The 15,363-nt window shown below is 44.7% G+C and overlaps 1 protein-coding gene across 1 annotated transcript in view; it reads right to left on the bottom strand.

Annotated features, from left to right (window-relative positions):
- Positions 1-11,047: 11,047 nt before the first annotated feature.
- VIT (vitrin) overlaps positions 11,048-15,363 on the bottom strand; it is an 81,785-nt gene continuing 77,469 nt past the window's right edge. Inside the window, exon 15 of the mRNA XM_088026617.1 lies at positions 11,048-12,289. Coding sequence (XP_087882743.1) covers positions 12,111-12,289 — 179 coding nt within the window. The 3' untranslated portion in view covers positions 11,048-12,110. The remainder of the gene's footprint in view (positions 12,290-15,363) is intronic.

Below are 15,363 nucleotides of genomic sequence, written 5' to 3'. Positions count from 1 at the left end.
CTCTAGGTTAAAGGTTGCTTTGGCTCTGTCTTAAAGTTTAAAAGTAGGACATGAAAAGCTCAAATACACACACACACACACACACACACACACACACACACACACACAAGAATATCTAGTTCCCAAAAAGGTAAAATTCATAATGTTTGGGATCCAATTATCTGGTATGTGAAGGAGCAGGAAAACACACCCCAAATGAAGAGAAAATGTAATAAATTGAAAATAACCCAGAATTAACACATTTCATAGAATTAGTGTTGCAAGGTTCTTAACTATTTGTGAAGTAGTATAGTATATAGATGTATATCATTGAATCTAAAGCAATCACTTAAACTACAGCTAATATATATATATTTATTTTAAATAAATACATGTATATTTAAGATTTATTTATTTTAGAGAGGGGATGGGGCAGAGGGAGATGGTAAGAGTCTTGAGCAGACTCCACGCTGAGTGCAGAGCCTGACACAGGGCTTGATCTCATCACCCTGAGATCATGACCTGAGCCAAAACCAAGATTTGGTTGCTTAATTGTGCCACCTAGGTGCCCCTCAAAAAACTATAGCTAATAAGCCAAAAAAGGAGACAGAATAGAATAATAATAAAATATTCAGTTAATCCAAAAGAAGACAGGAAAAGGAAAAGGGGAATAAAGAAAACGTATGACAAGTAGAAAACAAATAGCAAGGTGCTAGATTACTACATAAGTAATCACATTAAATGTAAATGGTGTAAACACCATAATTAAAAGGCAAGATTGACAAATTATAGACAAATAATGAGACATTGCCTACATAAAATGCCACATACAAGAAATCCACTTTAAACATAAAGATTCAAATAAGTTAAAAGTAAAAGGATAGAAAAAGATGCCATACCCAAAGAAAGCCTCAGTGACTATATTAACATCAGACAAAACAGATTTCAGAGAACAGGGACAGAGAGGTTTATTTCATAATGATTAAGAGGTTAGTTCGTCAAGAGAACATAACAATCCTAAAAGTGTATGCACCTAATAACAGAGCTTCAAAATAAGTGGGGCAAAAACTGATAGAATGAAGGGAGAAATAGACAAATCTACAATTATACTTTTGGAGAGTTCAATATTCCTCTCAATAACTGAGAGAAGAAGTAGACAGGCAATCAGGATATGGAAGACTTGGCTAATACTACCAACCTAATTAACATTTATAGAACATTCTACCCAACAACAGCAGAAAAACACTTTTTTTCCATGTGCCAAGAACATTTACCAAGATAGACCATATTCTGAGCCATAAAACATGTCTCAATAAATTAAAGAGGATCCAAATCATACAAAGTGTGTACACTGACCACAGTAAAATTAAATTAGAAGCCAGTAAAAAAAGGTGTCTGGAAAATCCCCAAATATTTGGAAACTAAATAACACACTTCTTAATAACCAAAGGGTCAAAGGAAAATTAAAAAGTATTTTGCCTGGTAAGGATGTGGAACAAGAAATCTCATTCACTGATAGTGGGAATGCAAATGGTACTGCTACTTTGACAGACAGTTTGGCAGTTTCTTACAAAACTAGACCTGCTCTTAGCATACAATCCAGCTATAATGCTCCTTGGTATTTACCCAGCTGAGTTGAAAGGTTATAATCACAGAAAAACATGCATATAGCAGCTTTATTCATAATTGCCAAAACTTAGAAGTAACTGAGATGTCCTTTGGTAGGCGAATGGATAAATAAATGGTGGTACATCCAGAAAATGGAATATTATTCAGCACTAAAAAGAAATGAATTGTCAAGCCATGAGAAGACATGGTGAAAATTTAAATATATATTACTAAGTGAAAGATACGATTTCAATTATATGACATTCTGGAAACTCTGGAGATAGTAAGAAGATCAGTGGTTTTCAGGGACTTGAGAGAGGAAGGATGAATGGGCAGACTTCAGAGAATTTTTAGGGCACGAAAGTATTTGTATGATACTATAATGGTGGATACATCTCATTATACATTTGTGCAAACCCATAGAATGTACAACACCAAGAGTGAACTCTAATGTAAATTGTGAGCTTTGGGTAATAATGATATGTCAGCGTAGGCTCATCTATTATAATAAATGTACCACCTGGCTATGAGATCTTGGTAGTAGGGGAGGCTGCGTGTGGGGGGGGGACGGTGGGGGGCTGGGCAGGGAGCATATAAGAAATTTCTGTACTGGGCGCCTGGGTGGCTCAGTTGGTTAAGCGACTGCCTTTGGCTCAGGTCATGATCCTGGAGTCCCTGGATCGAGTCCCGCATCGGGCTCCCTGCTGAGCAGGGAGTCTGCTTCTCCCTCTGACCCTCCCCCCTCTCAGGTGCTCTCTCTCTCTCTCATTCTCTCTCTCTCAAATAAATAAATAAATAAATAAAATCTTTAAAAAAAAAAAAAAGAAATTTCTGTACTTTCTGGTCAATTTCATTGTGAGCCTAAAACTGTTCTAAAAAGTAAAGTCTATTGAAAATATTGGGAAAAAATATTTTGAGTTGAATGAAAACAAAAACACAACATACTAAAATTTGTGGGATGTAACTAAAGAGTACTCAGAGGGAAATTTGTAGCACTAAACTATATGAGAAAAGAAGAAAGCTTTCAATTCAATGACCTCAGCTTTCACATTAAGAAACTAGACAAAGAAGAGTAAAATAAACCCAAAGTCAACTGAACAAAGGGAATGAAAAAGATAAAAGCAGAAATCAATAAAATGTAAAACAGAAAAACAAAAGAGAAAGTCAATGAAAAGCTGTATTTTTTAGAAGATGAATAAAATGAAGGCTACTCTGGTAGATTCTACAGACAAGCTCCTGTCCACATAGGTGGAGGAGGGGACTTGCAATGCCTTCTCACACCCAAGAAACATGACAAAAGAGGTCTCTGGGTAATGAGAAATACCCACTACCATCCTATATGCAGGTGGTGATCTGCTTCCAAAATTAAGTAAGATCTGTGTTCTTCAGTGAGGGAAAAATACAGGATTTCTTTTTTCATCCAGGAAACTTGTTCTTACCTAGTCCTTTGAGAAGTTTCTATATATACTTGCAAGCTCTGAGTCTTTACTTTCCCCTCTAAAATATGGTGCCTTCATGTCTACTATCCCAGTTAAGTCCCTCAAAGATGGTGCCAGGCATGTATGGAAGCCCCTCAGGAGGGCCAGCTTCTCAGCTCTCTTTCTCCTCATCTCCACCCCAGCAAACCTAGGGCAGCTGCTAACAGGGCCTATGTAGACTGCAGCAAGAAACTGCACCGTGGAGAATTCTGGACCTGGTAACCAAAAGCAACACATTACAAAGACCTCTTGGTTTAAAAACATTCACAACCTGAATCTTTCCAGGTGATTTATTGAGAAACCTCCTTAGAAAAGGAGTCAAACTAAAAACGAATTTTCTCCATTCCTAATTTTTCCCGGAAAATGAGGAGATTTATTTAAAAGAATTTGTGGGCATATTTAGGAGGAAAAGCTAAGAAAGCTCCCTTTTAATTCCCCAAGTGTGCTTTTCAAGATGCAGCTTTGCTCTTTAAACTATAGAGGTGAGTAGATCCCAATGGGGAGAGCTGAAGCTGCCGCATCCCTCTGCCGTGGCTGATGTCACTAATTGATTTTAGCATCTCTTTCTTGAAGGGCCCTTGGCCTCACTCTCTCTTCATATGCTTCTTTAGGCAGTCATTACTACTGGTGCAAAACCTATGCGCCACCCCAGGCCAGGCTTTCCGGGTACCCACCCGGTGTGGTGAAGCCAGTGTGATTGCAAGCATCCATAGATCTCAAGAGAGAATTCTTTGTTCTGCACTTTACGCTTTAGTAAGAAAGAGTTCCTCAACCACTGGCAGATCATATGTAGCTGGGACGGGGGACTGGGGTAAGCCTTGGCACTGTTGTGGGTGTGCAGGATCAAGGGCGACCAGAAACCTCCTGGGAGGGATGTTGTGGGTAGGAAGGGCTTTGGAGGGCATCTGGAAAAAACAGCAGCTGTCTGGGGGCTAGTAGTCCGCACGTAGCAGGAATTACTGCCACGGCTGGGGGGGGGAGGTGCTTGCCTCCCTGCAATAGGTTCGACAGCTACGGACACCGCCGACCCTATTGGGTTAGACAGCCTACTACACACTCAGGCCCTCATGTCCCACAGGACCTCAAAATGAAAGGGGCCCGATGACGGGCAACGTGGGTGGCAGGACACCAATTCCAGAGGGCAGTGGATTCTCTTTATCAGCTGCAGTTCAACCCCATGGAGGGGCCAGGGGGAAAGTAAATCCTAGAGTTGCTAGCACACTTGGTGCCACGTTGGGTCTTTGTCACTGATGTCTGTGATTGGCTTTGCTCTTGTCACCAGGATTTCCCTAGGCCTCCTCAACCCGTAGGAAGGAAGGCAATCATTGGAACAGTAGCTAACTGATCAGTGGTATTGGCTTAGCCTCACTGGCATACTGCAGGACCCAGCATCTTTGGGGTCTTGAGGTATGCCTCAGGACTGCTCCTGAACACACCTGTGGTCCAGCCAGGACCCTCTTGGCTGCTGGCCGTGTGGGCATCCCTCCCTTCCCCATGAGGCTGCCATGACTCCAGCATTTTGTGTCCAGGATCAGAACAACTCCCAGATGAAAAGGCTGATTTTTCACTTGGGGAGAATGCCGCCTCCCTGCAGTGGGAAACAGGCCTGTGGGTGTTCCAGGCCTTGCATTTAGGTCAGGGGACCTGGAAAGGTCCCCCATGGTTTCCACATGATGGTTGTCTCCTGGTTCAATGAGGGTATTCTCTTAGGAGAAAACCAAATTGCACTGCCGCTTTGCCCTTTAGAAATTTCTGTTTGCTCATTTATTTTGCTTGGTGTGTATCTTAGACGGTCATTACCACAGTGGTTTGTGCCTTTGACTTGTCCCGTTCTCTCTTTGGCTTTAAAATGTCACACAACCCCCCTATTGAGGTCAGAAAGAAACTCCCTTTCACCAGGATTTCAAGAAGAACTTGTAGAGTATTAGGATAATTGAAAAAATTGATATCGTAATATCAGGATACAGGTTTATGGATGCCTTGGGAATGTCAGACTAACAACAATTATATTGATTTTGGGTCTTGTTTTGGTGTTTGCACAGTTTCCATGGCTTCCAGACCTTTTCCCATTCCTGTGCCCTGGGCAGTCATGTAAAGCCTCTTTGTTGAGAACCCAGATTCAAATTTGCCATTAACCTGAATACACCCTGCTCACCTCAACCAAGTGTGAAACTAGAGGAGTCACAGAAAGAAGCTATTCAGCTGGAATTGTACTTTTTATAAGAAAGTCTCAGCTGCCAAGCCGAGTATAGCATTTGCTTACTTGGGCAGCTTAGTGCCTGCAGGCCCAGTCTGTGTAAGAGGGGCGGCAGGGGGTAAAGCTAAGCTCGGTATTTTTCTTTTTTTTTTTTAATTTTTTTATTGTTATGTTAATCACCATATATTACATAATTTGTTTTGGTGTACTGTTCCATGATTCATTGTTTGTTCATAACACCCAGTGCTCCATGCAGAATGTGCCCTCCTCAATACCCATCACCAGGCTAACCCATCCCCCCACCCTCCTCCCCTCTAGAACCCTCAGTTTGTTTTTCAGAGTCCATCATCTCTCCTGGTTCGTCTCCCCCTCTGACTTACTCCCCTTCATTCTTCCTCTCCTGCTATCTTCTTCTTTTCCTTTTTTCTTAAAATATGTTGCGTTATTTGTTTCAGAAGTACAGATCTGTGATTCAACAGTCTTACACAATTCACAGCACTCACCATAGCACATACTCTCCCCAATGTCTATCACCCAGCCACCCCATCCCTCCCACCCCCCACCACTCCAGCAACCCTCAGTTTGTTTCCTGAGATTAAGAATTCCTCATATCAGTGAGGTCATATGATACATGTCTTTCTCTGATTGACTTATTTCACTCAGCATAACAGCCTCCAGTTCCATCCACGTCGTTGCAAATGGCAAGACCTCATTCCTTTTGATGGCTGCATAATATTCCATTGTGTATATATACCACATCTTCTTTATCCATTCATCCGTCGATGGACATCTTGGCTCTTTCCACAGTTTGGCTATTGTGGACATTGCTGCTATAAACATTGGGGTGCATGTACCCCTTCGGGTCCCTACATTTGTATCTTTGGGGTAAATACCCAGTAGTGCAATTGCTGGATCGAATGGTAGCTCTAATTTCAACTGTTTGAGGAACCACCATACTGTTTTCCAGAGTGGCTGCACGTAAGCTCGGTATTTTTCAATTATAGGACAAGAAAGAAGGAAGGAAGGAAGGAAGGAAGGAAGGAAGGAAGGAAGGAAGGAAGGAAGGAAGAGAAGGGGGAGGGAGGAAGGAAAAAGAAGGAAAGAAAGGAAGAAAGAGGAAGGCAGGCAGGCAGGCAGGCGTGCATTACAATTGTGGTCTTTCAACCTTATTTGCTTTCCGTGTGGATGGTTATTTAAATAGTCCATTTCTCCTCAGACCTTCATACTAAAAACGGAAGTGGATCCCAGCAGCATTTCTGCTTCCCTGACAGTGTGAACAGTGTTCAAAGGCTACTGGCCTATAAACAAGTAGCCTAAGTATAGCCATCGAGGTGGAGAGAAGTGAACGTCCTAGAGAGACCACCACTGGTGTTCTGGGGTGAAGTCTCTAAACAAAGCAAAGGGAGACTGTGTCGCTGGAAGACTTTTATTCAGCCTGGAGTTGGTTTTCCCAACATAGGCACTTGTGGACATGCGGTCACTAGCATTCCAGACAAGTGGATCATTCTAGGAACTTCGAGAGGTTATCAACTGCAAGGTGGTCAGATAGAACAATGTGAGTGCTAGTCCCCAGCCAGCCACATCGGCACGGTCCCCTGGGTGGCCCTGCAGCCTCCAGATGAAGATCGTTCTGGAGCAGGGTACAGTGAGAGGGCTGCCTGCTGCTTCTCTCCCGTTCCTGTTCCTCCTCCCCTTCTTGAGGCTCTGCTGTCTCCCTGACCCTGGGGTTCACGAGTTACTCCGATTTCCTTCCCAAAACCTTCCTTTGCTTGAGCTGCTGTGAATGGAGTTTCTGTTACTTGCCACCGAGAGAGCTTTAACCAATGGAGCCTCCCATGGCCTGGCCCCTGCCTCTCTCCCCAGCTTCCTTTCCTGACACCTCACATTTCATGCTGTCACTCTGTCATGCCTCCTCGCCTTTGCTCCTGTCTTTCCCTCTGCTGGGACATCTTCTCCATCTTTCTTTGTCTGGATGAAACAGACACACCCAGCTCAGGAAGCCTTCCCAAGTGTGCCTGTCACCTCTCCTATCAGTCAGATGTTCACTGCTTACCTGCGTGTCTCCCACGCTAGCCTCTAAGCTCCTTGCGCGGGGACCAGGTCTTCTCCATCTGTACCCCAGTGTCTGTTACAATGCCTGGTACATAATAGGTGTTTGGTGAAAGAAAACATGTTTGTTGGAAGACACTCAGAAAGGTAAACAGAAAAATGGGTTTTCATTTCTGCAGAAGTGAGAGCAGAAAGTGAGGAACAGAGTTACCCTGTGGGTAGATACCCAGAGAGGATTCTGGTCCCAGAAAAAGAGTGCTTGCAACGTACTGTAGTAAACCTCAGAGGGGCATTCTAAAGAGTGATGCAGCATGGATGGAATTAGATCCTCTTTTTCTCTCGCCATCACACCCTGTTTCTCTCTTCCTGAAACATCTCTGCCTCCCATTCCGCCAGTGCCATTGTATTAGGGGTTGGCACTGTTGGGTGACTTAGATTTAAAGCTCTCATTCCCTGTGGTCCATGTCCCTCATGACGTGTATGAATGGTGCCGGCTAATGAGGGACTAAGGAGGTTGCTGGGAAATGGGTGGGTCAGGACTGAATCCAGAGAGCCTAAGTCTATCTGAGCAAGTCGGAGAGGGCTCCAAAGAGGAGGTGGCATTCGGACTGAGACTTGAAGGATAATTAGAAGTTTAACAAGAGGATGGGGAGCCCAATGAGGTTAAATTTCTCATCTTAAGTGAGGGCAAGGTGTGGGGTGCCTGGGTGGCTCAGTCGGTTAAGCATCTGCCTTCGGCTCAGGTCATGATCTCGGGGCCCTGGGATCGAGCCCCACATCGGGCTCCCTGCTCAGGAGGGAGTCTGCTTCTTCCTCTCTACCTCCCCCTTCCCCCACCCACCACTCATTCTCTCTCACTCACCCTTTCTCTCAAATAAATAAAGTCTTTAAAAAAAAAAAGTGAGGGCAAGATGGCTGTCCAGAGAAACAAGGGGGATGATGGGGGGACATGCAGTGTGCCTTGGACGTTTAACAGACTCTTCACTTTGTACATTTAATAGATCCTGAGAGTATGCTTTGCAGAATTATACATATACTTTAAATTGTCAAGCTTACTAGAGAACCTTCTGTGCAGCCACCATTAACAAGAAGCAAAGTGGTTAAGTATATAGACCCTGGAGTCAGATTGTCTGGGTTTAATTCCCAGATCTGCCTCTGCCAGCTCTGTTACCTTGGGCAAGTTACTCGACACCTCCATGCCTGGTTGCATGATCTGTAAAATGAGAACAATAGTACCTCTCTCAGCAAGTCCTAGGGATAAGATAAGTGAGTTAATACATGAAAAGCCCTCAGAAGAGTGCCCCACGTGCAGCAAACACTCACTGCCAGGCACTCGTATGATTTCATTTCTCATGAGGTTGTTTGCAATCACCAGCTGTGCACTTAGTGTATGATCCCATGGTAATAATTACATGATTTTAGGTGTTCATTTGGTGTTGTTTCCCACTGGACCGTGAATTCCTCAAAGGCATTAGTTGAATAAATGTCTCTTTCCAAAGTAATTGAATTCATGCTTTCAAGCATATTTCCTACTTACTACATTTTTGTGTTGGTAATCCAAGGGGAGAACTTTTCTTAGGATTGTGAGGGGGAAATAAGATTAGCTAGAAACTCCTCCGTGAGGCTGGAAAATCCTTGCACACAGAAGCATTGTCTTCTGTGTAAACCCATGCCAGCCCCTTGAGACTGTTGGTGGAAAACTTGCTTCATGGAGGTTTTGTCCTGCTCAAAAGGGTTTAAAGAGCCCGGAGAAGTAAGAAATATCCGAACCCTCAAAATTGTCCGTTTGGCAGGACATTTTTTAGCAGAGCCTTGTTAGGAAACTTTTAGCAAAGAAACTTCTTTCAAAGGGCTCTAACTCCTAAGAGGTGGGAAAAGAAAGTTGAGTGGAGTTTAGACATCCTATGTACCCAGAGAAGCTGGCCCAGTGCTCCTTGTCTGCTTGTTTTGGTTGCCTTGGAGGAGAAAGGGCACAGAGGAGCTTTTCTGCTGAGACCATGGAATGGAAGTTAAGAGTTGCCTTAGGAGATTGGCTCTGAGTCTGCAGGACCCAGAGGTCTCTGCAAAGGCTGGACCATAGCCCACAGAGGACAGACCCAGGTGTGTGTGTAACATAGGGATGGAGGTGGGGGCGGGGCTTCTGACCCCCTAGGAAGGCCGTCAGATGAGTCAACTGGAAGACAGAGATCTGAATTGTGGTTCTGTCCCTTTGCGTCTGCATGACCTTCCTCTGGCCTGGTTTTCCTTTTTTGCCATTGGACGGTTTGACGTGAATTGTGTCTAAAGTTCTGTTTCTAGTGTTCAGATTCTGGCTCTGCCTCAGCACTGTTGGGCACAGTTTGGGTTGAGAAAGGCAGCATTTCTATCCAAGTTCCCCATGTCACCCGTCAGCACCAGGACCCTTATCTCCAAACTGCTCTGTGCAACCCTGACCTGGCCCAGGCCCACTGCCACGCCAGCCTCCCTGCTGCACAGCGGGACCCTCCTCTCTCTAGCCAGCGAGCTCCCAGAAGCTTCAGCCCTTTCTTGCCCCCTGCCCTTCCCCCAGCCCCCCGGCTCATCTGCAACCTCCAAGGGGAGGCTGTTGATTTTCAGCCCTTGATTTTCAGGCCTAGGATGAGAGAGGCCCACTCCTCTCCCCCTTTGCCTTTCTAATCTCCCTCCTTCCTTCCACAAAGTCCCCAGCTCCCCTGAAGAGCTGACCTCAGGCCCTCACCCTGATCACCGCTGTCTTCTCCCAGCTGGATCACTTCTCGTTCACTGAAGGCGGTGAAGCTTGGCTCACTTCTGCTCTTTCCATCCCGATTCCCGTTGCCGTCTGTGGTGACTTGGACGTCCTCAGACAACTCTGACGACACCACAGCCTCTGGGCGCCTCCACTACCGCACCTCTGATGCTCCTTTCCTCCACACACACACTCAGGTATTAGCTGACAACAGGTACACGATGGGCCCATTTAGAGAGGTTTCATGTATCTTAAAAACTGTGATACCTATAACCAGAGTGCCCACATAGTTTATTTTCCAGATGGGGACAATTTTGTGAATGAAAGAGGACACTGAAATAATTAAGATTGTATTACTTTTGGAAATATTTACTTCTTGATGACAAACTGGTTTTTGTATTAAGGCCCCTTTTTGAATATAAAATAATCATATTCAAAAGCTATTTTCCAAAATAAATTTTCCTTCAATTAAAAAAGTTATATGTGTACATTGAAGAGACATTGAAAAAAACTCTTTTGTACTGATTCTCTGCATATTCAAAACCATAGGCAGAATAATTTTTCCTTGTACTTATTTAAGTTCTTTAATTAGTTTCTTAGCTGAATCTCTCACTAGTAGTGTGTGTCCCTGGTATCTTTATAAAGAATTTCTTTTCTGAAAATAGTTTTTGTATTTTGAAGGTTTTTGAACAAATTGCAAATTGCGATCGCTTTTAAAGTGAAATGTATGGTTAATGAATTTGAAATTGCTGACACCTTTAATGGATTCTTCTCTGTAGACGTCAATCTTTTTAGTTGATAATAAATACACTCTCCAGGTACTGAGAAATTTGGCAAGCTTGGGGCAAATTCCGCTGAATGGATGATATCTTCCAGTCGTTTATGTAGATATTTTGTCCCAAGTATTGACACAGGTGTTACCTTTTTGCCCCCATTCACAGCAACATCCTTTAACACACACTTTTACAAAACATGATTTCTCAAGTAATTCATCTTTATTAATGATTCTTTTGAACACTCCCCCAGCACACACAGATTTCATATCCTAATAGATGAATCCTTGGCAGAAGCTGGAAGTAAAAAGTAGAGCTCAACTAAACCCCATCCCGGCTTATTTTAATGCAGCTACTAATGATAATATCTGGTTAACACATGACAGATGCGGCACAAGTGCTAAAGCTGGGTGCGACCCAGGAGAGCAGGCCTAAACGGGGGCTCTCCTATCACACCGACCCCTCCGAAGTAGCTCCGTGGACCTCCATCCGTGGTAGCACAGCGGTATTGCCAGGGAGCTCTTCAAACATGCCACTGTTCGGGCCACTGCCCCACAGACCCAGATCCCACAGCTATTGGAATGGGGCCTGCCAACCAGCCTCGTAGTCTCCCAAGGGATTCTGGGCCAGATCACCTTGGTCCTCCAGGGCCGTTCCTCCACTGCTCCTAAAGCTACGGGATGCAGGTACACAGTGATTCAGATAATAGAGAAGAGGGAGGTGAATCAGGAGTGGTCCTGCTGCCGCCACATTTTCTCTGCACCCCGGTGGTTGTGTTGTTACCGTGGGCCAGGACTGAGCGCATAGCAGGTGCTCCGGAGAACGGGAAGAGCAGAGGGCGGTCCTGCCACACAGCCTGTGAACACTCTCCATGACACGCTCAGAATGTCATCCTTTAAAACATTTAATTAAGCAACTCCTGTATGGTCATCATAAAAATGAAATTTGTTGAGGGTTACAGAATCCTAATTAGAAATAAAAAAGGAAAAAAATTTCACAAAAACTCTGCTTAAGCCTGTCATAAGTCCTGCACTCTATTCTGAACATTTATTTTGAAAACAGTCCTCAAAATGCACATCCCCAGAACCCTCAAAATGAGGTATCATTTTGCCTTCTTCTATAAGCCTACGATCATCTTTCTCACTCCAAGTTCTGAAGTCTGCAGAACCACACTGGCGAAGAATAGTAAGAGCACATGTGGGCGCCCAGCCGCACGCACCCTGCTGCCCCATAAAGCAGTGGGGGCTGTGCCAGAGCCAGTCAGGGGAGCGGCATGGGCTGGTGCTTTACCTGCTCGGAATTCAGTTCCGAGGCTGTGAGTTGAACTCTGTGCAAATGTTCTGGATGACCTTGGGGACAAATCTGTGCAGGTTGTCAAACTCATCTACAAAGAAGGAGTGGTCGCTGGCAGGGTGAGTGGCTATGACTTCCAGCTCGTCCTGGGCAGCCCATGCGATACCTATCGCGTAGGTGATCACTCCTGTGGGGACAAAGTTTAGATGAAACCAGTGTGCCCAAGAAGAGGTACTACGAATGAACACTTGCCTTTCTGTTGCTCTGTTGGCTCTTGTGTTGGGATGCAAACAAATTCAAAATCAGAAATGTTCCCCAAAGCATAAACATCTGCTATACACCAACAGTAACAGAGTTGATGTAGTTGCTATCTCATAGGAGTTTATAATCTTTGGGAGGAAGAAAACACAGACAAAATGGAGCAAATAAATAAGATTTTCATGTCCACGGGCAGTAGAAGGGATGATATTTTGGGACAAGTGAAACTTGATGCCATGCAGATGACATCACAATGCACATGCCTGCTCTACCTGTGTGTAGAGCCAAACAAAATCTCAGAGAGTTTTTATTTACTTATTTTAAAAAAGATTTTATTTTTTAAAAAGGAATCTCCATACCCAATGTGGGGCTCCAACTCACAACCCTGAAATCAAGAGTCTCATGCTCCCCTGGCTGAGCCAGCCAGGCTCCCCTCAGTTTTATTTTATTTTATAAATTTTTTAAAGATTTATTTATTTTATGGGGAGGAGGGGCAGAGGGAGAGAGAAACTCTAAGCAGACTCCACGCTGAGCACAGAGTCCAATATGGGGCTCGATCTCATGACCCGGAGATCATCACCTGAGCTGAAACCGAGTTGGACGCTTAACCGACTGCACCACCCAGGCTCCCCTCCCCTCAGTTTTAAATGCATCAAAAGTCAGTTCAAGATCTTCCTAACCTAAAACAGTGGAGTCGAATTACTTTAGGCTTGAAGGTGACTTTACAAGCCATAAAATGCAATCTCATTCCCAGTGTAGAAACCCTTGCACAAGGACCTGGAGAGAGGGTGACCCAGCATCTGCTCCATCACTGACATGAAGAAAGGTTTTCAAGATAAGGGAGTGACCAGCAGTGCTGAATGCTGCAGGAGGTCACCTCACCAGAAGGTCACATGAGATTAAAACAAAGTGCTCGCTGGATTTAGAAAAAAACCAAGACATTGGTAGCTTGGTGAGAGCAGTTTCAGGGGCATAGATGCCAAAGGAACCAAATGAACTGCTGTGCGTTGAGAGTGAAAAAGGCAATGAAGATGTGGATGCACAGCACATAGAGCTAACCCTTTCCGGAAGTTTGGCTGTAAAGAGAAAGGGAAGGGGAGCCGAATGTGGTGTCAGAGAGAGTTTGTTTTTGTTCTTTCCGGAGGGATCCAGCACGTCTAGATGCAAATGGGAAAGGGTGCAGGGGGACCAAAGGTGGAGGACTGCAGTGGGGAGCAAGAGGCCCCAGGGAGGAGAGGAGACTCAGAGACTAGGCATCTATTCTCATGGGGAAGCTGGGAGACTGGTGGGTGGTTCTTGATTGGGGCTGGGGACGGCTGGCCAGCAGGGGCTTGACCTTACTCTACAAAGGCCTGTTCTCATGCCTGGCATGGGAGGCTGGCAGAGTGGGGTCAGCTACATGGCCATGAAACAGAGGGAAGAGCCGGGCTGTGGCCTTCCTGCCCAGCCACCCGTGGCAGCCCATGCCGCCACGTCCAGCATCTCCCCAGTGCCCTGTTATGCTGATCGGAGAGCAATCCACACCTCACATGGTTCTGGCCCGAAGCTGCTTTTCAACTGTGGCTCATTAAGCTGCATTTAAGCTGCCAGTCCCTTCTCTTGCCTCACCAGTGTCTTTTCCCTGCATATTGTCTACATTGTTGTCTACGAACATGAGCATTGGGCTTAAACATGCTGCCCAGCGGCAGTGGGAACAGATTTGCTGCAGAACATGGCTTAGATGGACTAAGCCCTCGTTTTTGCACAAAGATTGAAAGGCTGCCCCCCAATAAAGACAACACAAATGGTATTCGAAATTTAGCTTTTCAGATCCTCGAGTCCACCCTCGTGGGAACCTTCTCCTAGCAATTCTGACAGATGGTCAGCCAGCCCTGCTGTGGACACTTCTAGGGACACAATGCTCATTGTCTCCATGTAATTGCATCTATTGGTCCTAGTTCTTTAAAGCTTCCCAGGACATCTCCCTCAGTCTTCACTTCTGCTGAGGAGGCCAAGGATAGCCTTTGGGTGAGGCCAATGGAAGTCCACTTAGAAAAATAAGTAAGAGTGGGGCTGAACGTGAGCTGGAGACAGATGTTTGGACATAGCAGGACAGCCCTGGGCTTGTAGTCAAGAGCTGGCCCACCAGGCTCTGCCCACTCACTTTGGAACTTTTGAGTAGGTTCCTTCTGAGCCTTCAGCCATCTTCACTCTGCTGACATGAGCCCAAGGGATGCTGTGACTGCTGGCACGCAGGCCATCCCCCGTCTTGCCGTTGTGAGTCTGCCCCACAGGCTCTACGAGGGTAAGTCACTGCTTGAACCTGCTGTCTGCTTACTCTGGTTTCCAGAAAGCAGAACTGCTGGTCCATTAAGGCTTGTTTTTACCCCTCCTTGTTTAGGGAAGGATTCAAAGCAGCTTTAAAGAATACTGAAAATCCTGCAAACTAACAAATTAAATGCAGGCACAGAAGGGAGCAACCCTGGCCCCAAGTGAGTCTTGTACACTAACACTTATCTGTGGGTCTTGGGTGTTCACTGACAACTTGGTTTACTTTTATTATTGTTACTATTATTATTATCACTTAGGGGTTTTCATCAGGTTGTTTGTATTTTCATGGTATTTTATGGTACTTTTGAAAATGGTGATTAAACATTGACTCTGTGGAAAAAGGTGTCAAATGTGACTGATTTTCTAAGCATTTACAAAAATATTTTTGCTCATTTTTCATGGTTTTAAACTTTCTGTTGCTCTCTTACAAATTTTTACTTGGAAATATCTCTTTAAATACTTTGGATGAAAATTTCTTTGAGGTCTCCTCAAAACCCCCATCTGGCTAGCAGTTGCTTACAAAAAAGAGTACTTTTCTTTTAAAACACTAGTTTTCTTCAAATTTCTAACACAATTTGGTGGTCTTCGGTAGAGATTACAATAATGAGTCAAATTCCTTTTTAGTGTGTTACACCTTCATGTGTAAGGCCTCAGAGTGCCGGACGTGAAGGAGAGGGTTGATGTTCCCAGTCA

Source organism: Eumetopias jubatus, unplaced genomic scaffold (genome assembly GCF_037043125.1).
Source record: "Eumetopias jubatus isolate StellerSeaLion01/CBP00866 unplaced genomic scaffold, mEumJub1_p1.0 scaffold_9, whole genome shotgun sequence".
NCBI lineage: Eukaryota > Metazoa > Chordata > Mammalia > Carnivora > Otariidae > Eumetopias > Eumetopias jubatus.
Note: the sequence above shows the minus strand (reverse complement) of the source record. Positions and strands in the feature narration are given on the sequence as shown.